At 42.5% G+C, this 16,412-nt stretch overlaps 1 protein-coding gene across 2 annotated transcripts in view; it reads left to right on the top strand.

Annotated features, from left to right (window-relative positions):
- Ankfy1 (ankyrin repeat and FYVE domain containing 1) overlaps window positions 1–16,412 on the top strand; it is a 72,385-nt gene that overhangs the window by 36,845 nt on the left and 19,128 nt on the right. For both annotated transcript variants that reach the window (NM_001107018.2, XM_087571961.1), the window contains 7 exons: window positions 621–770; window positions 2,476–2,641; window positions 8,129–8,333; window positions 9,869–9,937; window positions 10,296–10,495; window positions 13,968–14,065; window positions 16,178–16,406. In NM_001107018.2, coding sequence (NP_001100488.2) covers window positions 621–770; window positions 2,476–2,641; window positions 8,129–8,333; window positions 9,869–9,937; window positions 10,296–10,495; window positions 13,968–14,065; window positions 16,178–16,406 — 1,117 coding nt within the window. The remainder of the gene's footprint in view (window positions 1–620; window positions 771–2,475; window positions 2,642–8,128; window positions 8,334–9,868; window positions 9,938–10,295; window positions 10,496–13,967; window positions 14,066–16,177; window positions 16,407–16,412) is intronic.

Genomic DNA, 16,412 nt, shown 5'->3' on the forward strand with positions numbered 1-16,412 from the left:
GCTTGGTTCCAGTTGAAGGTCAGAATTGACATTTAGCTGTCACTCTGGGGCCCAGCAGTGCTGTGATGGGTCGAGTGCCTCTTTTTTTTTTTTTTTTTTCTTTTTCTTCTTCTTTTTTCTGGGGCTGGGGACCGAACCCAGTACCTTGCGCTTCCTAGGTAAGCGCTCTACCACTGAGCCAAATCCCCAACCCCTTTTAGAAAATGGATTCCAATTGAATACTTAAACAAGAGATTTGTTAAGTACACCAAGGTTTTCTTTATATATTGCCTTCTGCCTGCATATGTGACTTCAGGCCAGAAGAGGGCACCAGATCTCATTACAGATGGTTGTGAGCCACCATGTGGTTGCTGGGAATTGAACTCAGGACCTCTGGAAGAGCAGTCAGTGCTCTTAACCGCTGAGCCATCTCTCCAGCCCGAGTGCCTCTTAAATACAGGTCCTGAGTAGCCATTTTCTCACTGTCAGACTCGTGCGAGCACTCTAGCCTCTATAGGCTTTCATGTCTGCAAAGGAAGCAAAGATAGAATTAGTTGGAAAAATGTTAAGTCTCTGACACATGTTAAGTGCTTAATAAGTGACAGTTGTTATTAACACTTGTCATTGTTTTTAATCCTTAGGATGACTTGCGAAAGGAGGACTTCAGTAGCCTGAGTGCTCAGTTGTTATACAAAATGATTAAATCTAAAACCGAGTACCCATTACATAAAGCTATCAAAGTGGAGAGAGAGGATGTGGTCTTCCTCTATCTGATTGAAATGGATTCCCAGGTATTGTAGAAGAATCTCCTTTTTTCCCCTCTCTCTCCCCAGACTTTAGTGTTATCCGTATTTCTTGCTTCTATCTGCACCATCACTGGACATTCTATGAGGGTACTTCTAATATGTACCGGATGCTTTTGGGCATTTTCTGTTCTGTTCATCAGAATTTGCCAGTCTTAGTCTAATCCAAAGCCACATTTCCTTTTCCAAATGGCGGTCATAGCAGTACCTGACTTCAGCTCCCCAACTTGGTTTTTATTTTTTTCCATAACAAGTTTCCATACATTTAGTAGCCTAAACCAAAACACATTCCAGGCTACTTGAGAGCACGTCCTGCTTTTGCAGAAAGTTTTGTTCCCAGCATCCAGATGGTAGCTCACAACCAACTTTAGCTCCATTCCCAGGGACTCCAGCACCCTCTTCTGACCCCCGCAGGCATCAGCCATACATGTGCTCCAAACACTACACTCATGCACATAAAATAATATGGTTTAGAACAACCACAAAAACACATCAGTTTATTACTTGACAGTTTTGCCTCTTAGAGGCCCAAGGCAGAAGTCACAAGGCTAAAAGCAAATTGTCAGTAAGGTATTATCATTTGTGGAGCTATAGAGAGGGTCCATTTCCTGCTCACGTAAGATGTGGGCAGAATTATCTAGTGGTCCAGGCCTTTATTTTCTTGTGAGCCGAGTGCTTTTCTTAGCTTGTAGGTGTCCTCACAACCCTTAGCTTCAGAGGAGCATTGCTTCCATCGTTAAAGCCAGCAATGACAAGTTAAGTCCTAACTTCACTTCTAATGACATACTCTTCCTACATTCTGATTCACTCAAGAACGAATCTGCTTAGAAGGTGGGGCCCTCTGGGCTGGTCCAAGATTCTTCCTAGCTCAGGACACTTTGCCTTAATCACATCTGCAAAGGTACTTTTTGCCACATAAGTTGACATGTTCATATGAACTGATAATTAGGGCATGAATATCTATAGAGTGGGGTGGGGCGGGAGATGCATTATTCTGCACCACAGTGCCTTAAAGGAACGAAGATGGGAGTATGGTTAACATGGGCGTTAGTGTGTAAGGAGGCATTAAACTGCCAAAGAGTGCTCTGTTAAACCTCCTTCATGAAAATGTTTGCTCTTTTATTTTTTATTTTTGTTTTTTCAAGACAGGGTTTCTCCAGGCCTTCCTGGAACTCACTGTATGAACCAGGCTGGCCTTGAACTCGAGATTGACTTGGCTCTGCCTTCTGAGTGGTGGGATTAAAGGCATGTGCCACAGTGCCCAGCTTTAGCTCTGTCATCAAGTTCTGTATGTAGTTTGTCATCCCATCTTCATCCTCTCCTCCCACCCCCACACCAGTGCTGTCCTCATTTTTTCTGTGGTCCTTAACCACCTTCCATGTTGTTGACATCTGCTTACGAATCACTATTGTTTGTATGATGCTGAAAGGAAGTGCCCTCAGGAGGTCCAATAGCAGTCTGTGAATGAAACTGAATTTGGGCTGTAAGTAGTGCCATAGTATTAGAATTGACACTTGTGGAAGAGGTGTGGTGACATACACCTTTTTGGAAATAGGCCATTTCTGTGAGTTTGAGACCAGCCTATCTACATATAGAGACCTGTTTCAAAAGGGGAGTTGGTCAATTGGGAGAAATCACCATAGGTTGTATTTTCTACTGTCTTACGTGCTGATTTCCAAATTTCTCTGTGCAGCTACCTGGGAAGCTTAACGAAACAGATCATAATGGAGATCTTGCATTAGATCTGGCTCTGTCACGACGACTAGAGAGTATTGCCACCACTCTGGTCAGTTATAAAGCTGATGTGGATATGGTAGACAAGAATGGCTGGAGCTTATTACATAAAGGGATTCAAAGAGGTAAGGAGAAAGAAATTTTAAATTTTTTGCTATATGCAACATACTTTTTATATTTATAGTTTTGAAGCTTAGTTCCAGGAATTCCCAAAAGATCTTGAGTCTGTATGTTCAGTTTGCATGGCTTAGAACTTGTGGTTGTTGGTCAGAGGGCTGATATCTATTGGCCTTGTCAGTCTGGATGCCCATAGTACTACCAGGACCTAAGGAAGAGAGAGGGTAGGCAGGTGACCTTTAAGAAGTACCTATGGAGCCAGCATGGGAGCAGTTTTTGTGAGTTCGAAGCCAGTGGGGTCTATATAATGAATTCTAGGACAGCCAGGACTACATAAAAGAGATCCTGTCTCAACAAAACAACCAAAAAAAAAAAAAAAAAAAAAAAAAAAAAAAACCCAAACCTTTGGGGGCTTAGTAATTTGAGAGTTTGCAGTTCTTGCAGAGGACTTGGTTCTCAATAAGTCGATTCACAAGTGCTCTTAACCTCAGTCCCAGAAGATCTGAAACCCTCTTCTGGTTCTGTAGGCACACACATGACATTTACCCACACAGACACACATCAGAGTAGCCAGTCTTTGCTACTTTGTGGGTTCCTTTTCCTACGCTTTATTCTCTCCAAGTTTTATCCCCTATCTCTAGATAGAAGGGAAAGAAGGATGGGAGTGGGGTGGGGGTGGGGATCTGAGTCTAACTTCTTCTTGTTTCCTTTTTTAGCCCAATTACTAACAACCACAAACAATCTCCCTGAATGACCAACACCCACCAGCCCTACCTCTTGGGCCACAACATTAATATATCCTCTGAAAACTTCCCAGAAGTCCAAATGTCACACAATCACAGAAACTATTGGCAGCTGGCAGAACCCTGCCTCTGCTAGAGCATGAACCAAATCATAGTCAGCTGCTGCTGGCAGTCTGAAGCAGCCCTACAGCCCCACACCTGGGATTGAAACAACACGTTCTTCTAATATTTCTGTGTTTTCAAAGAAACCAAAATTCCAGAATTCTCACAACACATCAAGTTTGTTTCTTCGTTCGTTCGTTCGTTCCTTCTTTCCTTCCTTCCTTCCTTCCTTCCTTCCTTCCTTCCTTCCTTCCTTCCTTCCTTCCTTCTAATTAAAAAGTACTGCTGACCCAAGAGTAGACTTGTAGACTGACAAAAATAAAAAAATGAAGATTGGCCAGGTGATGGTAGTGTTGCACACCTTTAATCCCAGCACTCTGGGAGGCAGAGGCAAGCGGATCTCAGAGTTTAAGACTGGCCTGGTCTACTGAGTGACTTCCAAGACAGCCAAGGCTGCACAGAGAAACCTTGAGAGCTCTGTCAAAAACATATTGGAGTGGCTGGAGAGAAGGCTCAGTGGCTCAGAGTGCTTGCTACAATTGCCAACAGCCATATGGCATTACAAGTCACAAGAATAGCAAGATTACGTTATGTGAAGTAGTAACGGAATCCTTTTAAGGGCCATGACATTAGAAATGTTGAAAATCACTGTGCTAGAAGAAAGAGGCATAGCTAAAATTTCTCAAGATAAAGGTATAGGCAAGGGTTTTCTGAACAGTACTCTAGTAGCAAGGAAATAGTCCCCAAAATCAAAATGAAGAAGCTTCTGAACAACAAAATAAACAGTCACCAGAGGGAAGAGATAGTGGGAATGCTTTTGCAGGTTATTTATCAGTAAAGAATTGCAGAAATTCAACACTTTAAAAATGCATCCAATTAATAAATAAGCCAAGTTGTCAGGTCTCACAAAAGGACACACACATGGTAAATAAGACTGTAACCTGTTCTACACCCTCACCCACCAGCAAAGTACACATGAAAGCCGCTTTGACAGTCTGCCTCGCTCCAGTTCAGAATGATTGTCTTTAGGAAAATAAGTGGCAGGGCCACGAGATGGCTCAGTGGGTCAAGGCACATGAAGCCAAGCTCGTGGTAGAAAGACAGAACTGACTCTGGAAGTTAAGTATCAAAAGATATAATAAATCTTTTTAAAAATTCTCATAGGTACTAGTGAGGACATGGTGAAAGAGGAATTCTGTTTTCTTTTTTGTTTTAATTTTTGAGACAAGAGTCTCACTATGTAGACCATTTGTCTGTGAAGCCACAGAGGCCTGCCTTTGCCTCCTAAATTCTGTTTATTGTTATTTGTGAGAATGTAAACTTGTATGGCGACTATGAAAAAACAATGTAGAGATTTCAAAAAACAGTAGTTGGTACCACTCTTGGTATACAGGTGGAATCTGTTAGCAAACCACAGAGGTGTTTGTGTTTGCATTATCTATGAAAGCCAGGAAATGAATGTCCATCAACAGGTGACACTGCTGTGCTCTCAGGCATAGTTCTGTCCCTTAGCAGGATGTACTGTTTGAATGCTGCTGATGTGCAGCTGTGGCTTTCTCTCCTTTGTGACAAAAGTTTTAGTATAAATATCCATTTGAATTATATAGAGGGTTGAGCTTGCTAGCTAATAGAGAGGAAAGTTTTACTCATCACTGGATAGGGAACAAGTTGCTGTGGAGAGCAGATGCGTTTTTCCAAGCACACACAGCACTTAGCTCTGGGTTTGTGTTCATTGGGGAAAGTTTCTACCCCACAGGGAATTGTTCTTTCCCACTCTGTTTAGTGTCTGAAGTGTTTATTTTGGAAACAGATTCACTTGTTACTAAAAAAAACAATTAAGTTCCTTCTCTGGGAGCTGAATTCTTATGTTTCATGAAAGAGTGTCTCTGGTGAGTTACTAAATATTTGGGTGATTGCTTAGCTACAAGAATTGCCAAGACAGTGTTGATGAGTGTTGTAGGGTGAGTTAATCTTCCATTCTGAATGTGTGAAATGTCTGGAAGTATGTGGATTACAGTGTGAATATAGCAGTCTTTAAGAAGGGTGCAGCATGCTGTAGTGGGCAGAGTACAGACTGGCTTGAATCCTGGCTTATATGTTGCTTTGACAGTCACTTGTCCCTACTGTCATCTTTTCTTGTTTGTAAGATGAGAAGGGATGTTTCTGCTTTACCAGGCTGTTAGCATAGTGAGACAGGATTGGGATGTTCCTCATACAATGACAGCCTGCTGACTGATAGAGTAAACACAGTGGCCTTTACCTTGCCTGTGCATTGGAATGCCCAAATCAGACCCTGCAGGGAATTGTCCTTTTCTTGAGGTCCCACTGAAGCACTGACTATCCTAGAACGCTACATGATAGGCCCTGGTTCTAGATCTACAGTGCTCCTCCTCGCCGCTGCCTCCTGTGTTCAGGGTTTTAGGTGTGTGCTATCACATCCTTCTGAGGAATTATTTGACTTTGCCTTCTTCTGCTTGATGTTACTTGGTTAGCTTTACCCAAATGCATGAGTGCTACCTTAAGCTTGACTGTTGACCGTGCTTTTAATTAAATTCATTGAATGGTTCTAGACGTTCATTAAAATATGAATGAGGTCTACTTTAAGAAGCCCATTAGAATCTGTAACGGTAGTGGACATCCTACCAAGCAAGTGCACCCATCAGAAGAATTTGGTGGTGTTAGGATCTGTGAGGCCGTAGGAGACCCACATAAAGCAGTGTTACTATCTTCTTTGATTAGTCTGACCTACGCAAGATGATGAGTCCTTTCATAACAATTGTAGTTTTTTCACTACTGAAAAACTGTAATAACCCACATAGGTTTCCTAAATGGGCCTCTCCTGACTAATTATTTGTAGGACTATTAAATATGATTTGCCCTAATTAAAACTGTCAAAAAAACTGAAAAAAAAAAAAACATTGCACATGCATTTAAAAACTGTTTAGCATTGGTTAGGAATATTTTATGTTGAAAAATTATTACAATAATGCCTCATTTTCCTGGCGTTGTTGGTGAATGAGTAAAGCAAGTGACTGGACATCTCCAGCAGGGAGATACTGGTTTCTCTTGCTGGGCCTCAGCCGCGCTGAGCACTCACTTTGTTGGCTGTGAGCCACATCCTTGCCATGTTCAAGTGGGGTGTGTAGATGCTTTGTTTCCCTGTTGCTAGAACCTTATCTAGGGCCTGGTGTCCTTTTCCTGCTTAGTCCTGTTCTCCGGCTGTCGTTTGTTTACCCTCTGAACTGACTTTCCTTAATTCAACTTCTGATAATTCCTAAAGAGACTTTTTGGTATAAAGTACATTTAAATGCATGATTATAAATTATGAATTGATTTTTGGGTCTCACCAGTGAAGTAAATTTGATTTAAAGTCAGGTAATTCTTTAAGAAGGCTTAAGTCATAAAAATATTAGCTGAGAATGGTGGTTCTTGCCTCTAATCTTAGCACTTGAGAGACCAGACAGCAGAGTGCTGCCAATTAGAAGCCAGCCTGGGCTACAGAGAAAGACTGTCGTTGTCTTTTGGGGAAAAAAAAAGAATAAAAGATGGTTTCTATTATGCTTTTCATCTGAATCTATCTATAGGTTTCTTTTGCCTATGTAGTCATTTCTGTCTTTAAAAGTAGACCTAGGACTCTGATAAGAGAGGTTAGTATCTGAAATCAGAGTTGATTGGGATTAGATCCTGTCTGTCAAAGTGAAGCCCAGTAGTCCGTTTTTTGGGGGGTTTTTTTGTTTTTGTTTTGTTGTTGTTGTTGTTGTTGTTGTTGTTGTTGTTGTTGTTGTTGTTTGATTGGTTTGGGTTTTTTGTTTGTTTTATGAGCCAGAGTTTCTCTGTGTAGACTGCGTGGTCTGGAACTCAGAGACCCACTTGCCTCTGCCTCCCAAGTGCTGGGATTAAAGGTGTGCACCACCACTGCTTGGCCTTGAGGCCAATTTTTAAAGACTTTGGTGGTTGAGTCCCAGGTAGAAGCTAATTGGTTGGGCAGGAGAGATGGCGGTTAGGAGCACTGACTGCTCTTCCAGAGGTCCTGAGTTCAATTCCCAGCAACCAAATGGTGGTGCACAGCCACCTGTAGTGGGATCTCTTGCCCTCTTCTGGTGTGTCTGAAGACAGCTACAGTGAACTCGTATACTTAAAATAAATAAATCTTAAAAAAAAACAAAACAAAAAAACCTAATCGGTGCTACCTAGAGGCCCCTGAGAAAAGTAACTGCTTCCACCCACCCACCCTACCTACCTACTACCTACTGTGTGTGTCTGTGTGCCTGCCTGCCTGCCTGTCTGTTCATAGAATCCATAAGAGGATGTCAGATCCTTGGTAGTTGTGAGCCACCATGTTCTGGGACCTCATGAACTGGGGTTCTCTGAAAGAGCAACCACTCAACCACCTCCCCCACCCAAGTCTGTTACTGTTAGGTAGTGAAGGCGTCTTGAAGGAAGGAACCAGGGCGCATCAGGGAGAATTAAAAGGTGGACACAAGAGCCTTTTGAATTAAAGTATAACTCTGAATCGTTATGGGTTTCCACCATCCAAGATACTGCTTCAGATGCCTCCTATGTCTGCAGTTGTCCCCTATTGCCTTTTGAGGATGTGCTGGACATCTGGTTGTTGTCCTATCATTGTGTGTTCTGTTGTTTCTTTTTAAGGAGATCTTTTTGCTTCTACATTCCTCATTAAGAACGGGGCCCTTGTCAATGCTGCCACAGTAGGGGCGCAAGAGACCCCTTTACACCTTGTAGCATTGTACAGTTCAAAGAAATACTCAGCAGATGTGATGTCTGAGATGGCGCAGATTGCGGAGGCCCTCCTGCAGGCTGGTGCCAACCCCAACATGCAGGATAGCAAGGGCAGGTGAGTGCACTAACTCCAAAAGAGAATTGTTGTGGTAGCAGGCACATAATAAACATATACAGTATTTAACTAAATTTGATGTTTTCTTTAACTCGCAAACGTTGATTTGCCATGCAATGTCATGTCATGACTAAGACTAGAAGCCTTTGGGGAAAACATTTCAGCCTAGCTAAAGGAAGTCTGAGTTTCTAAGCAATTGCTATCATTTCTATGTTGAAAGCAGCCAAAGTGGTCATCTAGTCCGTGTTTACAAGGACTTTTTCTAGCGTTTTTAGGATCACTTGGATAGTTTGAAGAGAAACTACTACCTCAAGGCAACCTGTTTTGTCTCTCTGAAGTCTAATTAGAAAAATCCTATTTTAAACTCAATTCTGCCTTATAAATACCTTTACTTTTAACAACTTATCTTCAGAGTCTCACTGCAGCCCTTCTTGTATTTGGCAGTGTTTCTGTTTTGTTTGGTGTTTTACATTTTTACAAGTTTTTGTTTATTTCTTATTTTTTTGTGTGTAGGTATTTTACCTGCATGTATATCAATATATCACACGCACACAGTGCCCGTGGAGGCTTGAAGAGTGTTAGGGTTCCCTGGAACTGGAGTTATAGGTGTCTGTGAGCCATTGTCTGGGTGCTAAGAATCACATCCAGGTCTCCTAGAAGAGCAAGTGCTGCCCTAACCACTGAGCCACTTGCAGCCCGGTTTCTGTTGTTTTTCATCTTCCCAGAAGGAGTTGGTTTAGGGCTGCTTGTGGTTTAGAATTGTGGGAGGAGTTGCCTGTCTTTGAGGCAGAAGTATGGGAGGCTCTGAAGTGCAGTTCAGCTCCTTACCTCACCAGCTACATGCAGGACACAGGCGTCACTCACCATCAGATCGCTTTATCGCTTTGAAAACCACCCAGAAAGTAAGATTTCTGTGAGGTTGGCTGCCCCAAGAGGATCTATGCAGTGTACAATGTGCAGAAATCACATGGTCCAGGATCTTTGTGTCATATCATTACCCAGTTCCCAAATAGTACATCCTCCATTCCCCATGTTGATTCTTTAGGTTTGTTTTTTGTTTTTCCACTCTAACCATAGTAAGCTTGGGCAGTCTGTCCATCCGCAGAAGAGGCCAGACTCAGGGCCTAATGCTCTAGTGGCAACCTTCCTTCCAGGCACTTGAGTACTAAACAAACAGGTGAGGAACTTGACCCAGTTTTTTGTTGATGCTGCTGTGTGCTTCAGTGTTAATAGAACATTACAGTGAAGAGCAAAGTTTCTTTTCAGATTGACAAAAGACAGATGAGATAAAAGTGTTACAGAAGCCACTGTTTACCTCAGTCCTCCAGGAAGGGTTAGAACTGGGATAGAGAACTTGGGCCATAGAAGCAAGCCATTTTCATATTTTGATTCTTGCCCATGGTTTTGGAACCCAGAGTGATGGAATTGGTTGTTGGTGTGATTCTACCAAGAATTCTAATTCCTGCCTGCTGTGAGTGTCTGTCTCTCCTGAACTGACTCCTTTTTTATTTCATTTTATTCTATTTTACCCTCAGGACTCCTTTACACTTGTCCATCATGGCCAGGAACGAATATGTGTTCAATCAGCTGCTGCAGTGTAAACAGTACGTAGGGCGGCCTGGAGGAATGAAAAGCGGTTGTGAGGGTGGGATTGTGAGTGAAACATCTTTCCTTACTAACCTTTTTAAACACTATTGCTCATTTGTTTGTTTGATACAAGGTCTTATCAAGTAGTTCAGGCAGGCCTGGAATTCAAAGTCCTTTTGCTTTAGTACTCCAAGTAATGGGATTACTGACTGTCATGCCTAGCCTGAAGTTTTCTCTTAAGACGCCTTTTACTGCAGACCTTAAATAAAATAAAAATCTGTCCTTTAGAACATATAGGGAGAGGAGAGTAGAGCTGTTGGCACCAAAGGGAGGCTGGAAATTTTATGTGTCATTCACATTGCTTCTTTATTTCAGATTAGATTTAGAGCTGAAAGATCACGAGGGCAGCACTGCACTCTGGCTTGCCGTCCAGTACATCACTGTGTCTTCAGACCAGTCTGTAAACCCCTTTGAAGACCTCCCTGTGGTAAACGGGACATCATTTGATGAGAATAGCTTTGCAGCTAGACTCATTCAACGCGGCAGCAACACCGATGCTCCTGACACAATGACAGGTAGGACCCAGAGGCCCCAGGAGTGAGGTGGGAGTTTGAGAACTCTGGAAAACAGTAGACCGTCGGGTTTCCTGTTAGTGGCAGGAGTTGTGAAGTCAATGCTGGCCTTAGATGCACTTGATAGCCCAAATGAGCTTTGAGCATGTAGGTAACAAAACAAAAGCAGAAGGCACTAAGTTCTGCTCTGAGTACTAAGAGTTAGACTACACACCTGGAAATGCTATGTTGTCTAGATATTAGTCTAGAAATTATACTTTTTGCCATATTTTTATTGATTTCTAACCTTAATTATAGTGTATAATAGTGTGGCATTTAGAACTTGAGTTTTGTTGCATTACTGTTTGCTCTGTATAGGTTTCCACCTGCTACCCCTACGTCATTGGGCTTGCACACAGGGATAGTTTGCACAAGCTGGCAAAAACTAAACTGCACTGCCAGCCTTAGAACATATTCTTCTAAAATGTGATATAATAGCATTTATTCACTGGAATTCTCTTTGTGTATTAAGGTGCAGTTGTCCATTGCACTGTTCAAGTCTTCATGTTCTCTGATCAACCTCGAAGTGTTTGTTTTACCATCTCCTTTCTCGTCTTTCCTTTCTTCCCTTCCTTTCTTAGTGCTAGTAGTTGTGGTATCTTAGTCAGGGTTTCTATTCCTGCACAAAACATGACCAAGAAACAAGTTGGGGAGGAAAGGCTGTATTCAGCTTACACCTCCACATTACTGTTCATCACCAAAAGAAATCAGGACTGGAAGTCACATAGAATAGGAATTTGGAGGCAGGAGTGGATGCAGAAGCCATGGAGGGGTGCTGCTTACTGGTTTGTTTCCCCTGGCTTGCTCTGCTTGCTTTCTTATAGAACCCAGGGCTACCAGTCTAGGGGTGACACCACCCACAATGGGCTGGGCCCTCCCACCCTTGATCACTCGTTGAGAAAATGTCTTACAGCTGGATCTCATGGAGGCATTTCCTCAAGGGAGGATCCTTTCTCTGTGATAACACCAACTTGTGTCAAATTGACACACAAAACCAGCCAGTACATGTACCCCAGTACATGTACCATCAGTGAGCTGTACCCGGGACCCTCCCCAACCCCATCTTTTAGACTCTGAAAAATTTTATTAAATTTTTCTTACTATTGAGATGATATTTTCCATTACAAAATTGAGTTTTAGTCTAGATTTTGTTTTTGAGTCATATAGCCAGACTGCTCTCAAATTTGATATATGACTGAAGATGATTTTAACTTTTTAATTCTTATCATCATTTTTAGATTTATTTTATTAGTATGTTTTACTCACATGTATGTATGTATGTATGCATGTGCAGCATATATGTACCTAATGTCCAAGGAGGCCAGAAGAGAGGGCATGGGATCCCCTGGAAGTAGTATTACCAACAGTAGTGAGCTGTCATATACCGCCATTTCTAGAATAATACGTAGTCACGATGGCGTTTCCAGGTATTTAGACTAAAACGCTTAGCTCTCTGAACAGAATTTACTGCCTTCAACTCTTATTACCTAATATGGGGTTTTCTTCCTTTTCCTCTTATTTTTTTTTTTTTTTTTTGGTGGTGGTGGTGGTAGTGGTGGATTTTTTTTGTTTTTGTTTTGAGACAAGGTCTTGTTGTGTTGCCTAGCTGACAAGGAGTCACCACATAGAGCTAGAAGAACTGAACCCAGGCCCTTGGCAGGGTATCCAGAACTCTAAACTACTAAGCCCTTTCTCCAGCTCCCTATTTATTGTCTTGCTTTTACCTCTAATAGCTGAGATTCTGGGCATATATCATGCCAAGCAGAAGTTGAGATTAGAATGACTATAGACTATAGATGAAGTCAATTTCTGTGAAGGGAGGGAAAAAATGATATAAAAATGAAGTAGTACTTTGTCCATTTTCTTTTCTTTTTAAAATCGAGGGTACATACATGTGTAAAACATAAGGTTGAGTATGTGGAAGTCAGGTGATAACTTTTGGTATCTGGTTCTCAAGGCCAGGTCTCTTCTGCATAGGCCAGCCAGCCCTAGAGTCTCCACTCGTAGCTCCTCCTTCCATCTCACTTTAGAAATGCTGGAATTCTAAATGCATCCTACTGCTGTTTACACAGTGCTGGGGATGCCGGAGCCTGCTGGAGCACATCTTAGATCCCAGCACTCAGGAGGTAAAGGCAGTTGGATCTCTTGTGAGTTCAAGATTAATGCTCTACGTAGCAAACCCTAGGTCATCCAGGCCTATGGTAATGAAGCCCTGTCTTGGAAAAAAATCATGAAATAAACACAGCTCTGAGAGTGAAGTCTAGGGGATTAAATTACACAGAAAGATTCTCCTCACTGAGCCCTCTCCATGCCTCTGCTTTGTCCCATTTCTTTTTCAGTCTTAATATTTATTTTATTTAGATTTTTCAAGCACTATAGCTTTAGACTATGCTATTGTTTTTTCAAAGAATTTTAAGTTTTAATTATGACTGTCCCTGTGTGTCTTTGTATGAGTACGTGCACATGTATATAGGTGCTTGCTGAGGCCAGAAGAGGGCATCAGATCCACGCAGCTGGAGTTATAGGCTTTTGTGAGCCATCAGATTAAACTCAGGTCCCCTGTAAGAGCAGTGCATGCTTTTAACCACTGAGCCATCTCTCCAGAGCCCACATGAGATTTCATGTTGTATTTGGAAATAGAGTTAGACCAGTGGGTCTGGAGCCAAAAACCATTTGGAGAAACCTTTATTTCCTAAATGTTTTATTTAGAAAATAGTTACAGTATGAAGCAAAAATATTCCCCAGCTAACAGCAAGCTTACTAAGGCTGTGAGGATAGGACTAAAGTTTCTGATGGGCATTTTCTAGTATAGCTACAGTTTATGAAGCCTGGGCACTGCTACTTGCACCCCATCTTTCCCAGAACATTTGGAAGCATCTTTATCCTTTTTTTTAACTTAAAATTTATTTTATGTGTTATGGATGTTTTGCCTGTTTGTATGTCAGTGCACCATGTGCATGTCTGGTGCCTATGCAGGCCAGAAAAGAGCATTAAGTCCCCTGGAACTAAGCCGTAAGCAGTTATGGGTTGTCACGTGAGGGCTATGGATTGAACCTGGGTCCTCTTGAAGGACCCAGTGCTGGAAGAGCAGCAGCCAGTGCTCTTATAACCACTGAGCCCCTATATGTTTTTGATTGTCACAAGTTCAGAGATCCTTGTGCGTCTTGTGGGTAGGAGATAGGGTATTGCCAACTATTGTACAACTCACAAGAGCAGCCGTATGGCAAAGGAAATGTAGAAAATGTCAGCAGCACTGCTGTGGAGGATGGGGGGAGCAACTTCGCCCCTACCCAGGCCCTACAAGGAGATAGAACTTGCTGTTAGGATGGATGCTGAACCAGTACCTGCTGTCTGTGAGGGCTGGCCATTTGTACAGGGTGGAACTTGAGGTCATTTCCATGCACATGGAAGAATGAACGTGGCTTCTTTCTTGTAGGAAATTGTTTACTACAGAGGGCAGCTGGGGCTGGAAATGAGGCTGCAGCTCTCTTCCTGGCAACTAGTGGTGCCCACGCCAACCACAGGAACAAATGGGTAAGTTGGAGCAGGCAGTTGGGAATTGCTGTGGTTTGTGGAAGAAATGGCTATCTTGGGTATGCAGGAAAAATGGAATAGTCTTTTTTCTCTTCTTCACTTTTGTAAATATTCATATAACCAATGTGAAAAGGACTCATATATTCTCAGAATTGGTTGATTGAGTAGGTCAGCAGCTATTGTCTGTGTTTTTGTTATATAGCCATGTCCTGAATAGATCCTGTAGACTCTGTAATGCAGTAATGGGAATTGGCAAACAAGAATGTAAACAAGTGTTATAGCAGTTTCTTGGTTCTTTTGGGTTTGAGACAGAAAACCCAGGCTTGTCTTGCCTACTCTGTAGGACCTGGCCTCAATTTTTTGTGATCTCCTATCTGGGACTCCCCAGTGCTAGGATCACAGTGCTGTCCTGTCTCCTTCCTGATGCTTCAGGTCTCCTATGGGGGCTGCTTAGGGTATCTGTCCCTAAGCAACAATGTGGGCCACATTATGGTCTCCCCTCACCCGAAGTTTTATTTTTAGGTTTCAGATATCTGTGGTCAGTCATGGTCTGAATATAGTAAATAGAAAATTATGAAAATAACCCATAAATTTTAGGTTGTCTACTGGGGTACCATCATGAAATGTCACCATGATCTTAGTTTGTGAATCACCCGTTTGTCCAGTGTATCCATGGTACCTGTTTCCTGCCTGCCAGTCTCTTAGCTGCTCTCTCTTGTAAGATGGTCAGGCTCAGTGTCAAAGCTTATCTTTATTGTCACAATGCCTGTATCCTTTTAGTTACCTTCACAAGAGGATAAGTATAGGACAGAAGGTATTTTGAGAGGTCACATTCACATGACTTTATGAGACTATATTATTGTTTTATTGTTGCTGGTTCCCTTTCTGTGCCTAAATGATAAGAAACGATAAGAAAATATAGACATAAGGTTTGGTATTCCCATGGTTTCAGGCATCTCTGGGAGTGTCCAAGATTCTATTTCCCCCACAGTAAGGGCAGGCATTGATAAGATTGGCAGTAGGTCTTGGGGTCAGACAGTCTGGAGCTCACCCACTTTCCCACTTCCTGCGTGTAGTCTTAGACAATGTACTTGACTTTCTAAGCTTCAGTTTCAACAGTTGTAAAATGGGAGTTAGTCTTGATGTCATAAGGAATGGGTGAGATGAAAAGAAATAGGGCTGGTGAGGCTAGGGCTCACTGTTCATCTTCCAGAGGACTTGAGGTGGATTTTTCAGCACGCATATGGGACAGGCTCACAGTACCTGTAGCTCCAGCTCTGGGCATCAGCACCTGGCTTCTGTGGCAGCTCTGCGCAGCTGCATACCCCACACAAGTGTGCACAGCTAATAGGAACTGTTTTGTTAAGTGTGTATTAGTACACTCTCCGGAACACAACATACTAAACGCTAGGTTTCTGTGGAGCACTCCCTAGTGAGGACACTTTCTTTGGCTTTCTGATTTTCACAAAGGGAGTTGTACTTATTTTTCAGGTCATTTTACTACTTGTGCTTGTTGCTTTAAAAGAATATCAACCCTGCCTGGCAGTGCTGGCTCAAACCTTTAATCCCAGCAGTTGGGAGGCAGAGATAGGCGAATCTCTGAATTGGAGGACAGCCTGCCCCACAGAGTGAGTTCCAGGACAGCCAAGGCTATACAGAGAAACCCTGTCTTGAAAAACAAAACAAAAACAAGAAGGAAGGAAGGAAGGAAGGAAGGAAGGAAGGAAGGAAGGAAGGAAGGAGTTAGCCCTGCTTACCTCAGGCCATAGTGCTGATGTGTTGGCTGTGGTGATGTCTGGTTGCTTTTGACTACTGTTGTTTTTTAGAGAAATATATTCTTTGCGTAAGTAGGAAAAAAATGTAAGAACAAAGTAAAGGGATAACTAAGGTGGTCCTGGGAGAAAAAAAGACAGAAAAATTCTTGGGAAGACACCTAAGAAATTAAAAGTTAATTGTACTGAGGGAGGGGATTCAGGATCATGAGGTCAGCTGGTGACAGGAGGAACCCACGGCTGTGATTGACAGTGGGGCCAGAGTTTTGCTTACTTCCACTGTAACTGACAAGCAACTCCTATTCCCTTCTAAGGTGAGTTGGGTTTTTATTTCCTTCAGGGAGAAACTCCTTTGCATACAGCTTGTCGGCACGGCCTGGCCAACCTCACAGCAGAGCTACTGCAGCAAGGTGCCAACCCAAACTTGCAGACAGAAGAGGCTCTGCCTGTGCCCAAGGAGTCTCCAGTCCTAATGGGTTCTGCAGATGGCATCTACCTACAGACACCACTGCACATGGCAATTGCCTATAACCATCCAGATGTGGTTTCTGTCATCTTGGAGCAGAAAGGTAGGT

This window comes from Rattus norvegicus, chromosome 10 (genome assembly GCF_021556685.1).
Source record: "Rattus norvegicus strain SHRSP/BbbUtx chromosome 10, alternate assembly SHRSP_T2T, whole genome shotgun sequence".
In the NCBI taxonomy this organism is placed as follows: Eukaryota; Metazoa; Chordata; class Mammalia; order Rodentia; family Muridae; genus Rattus; species Rattus norvegicus.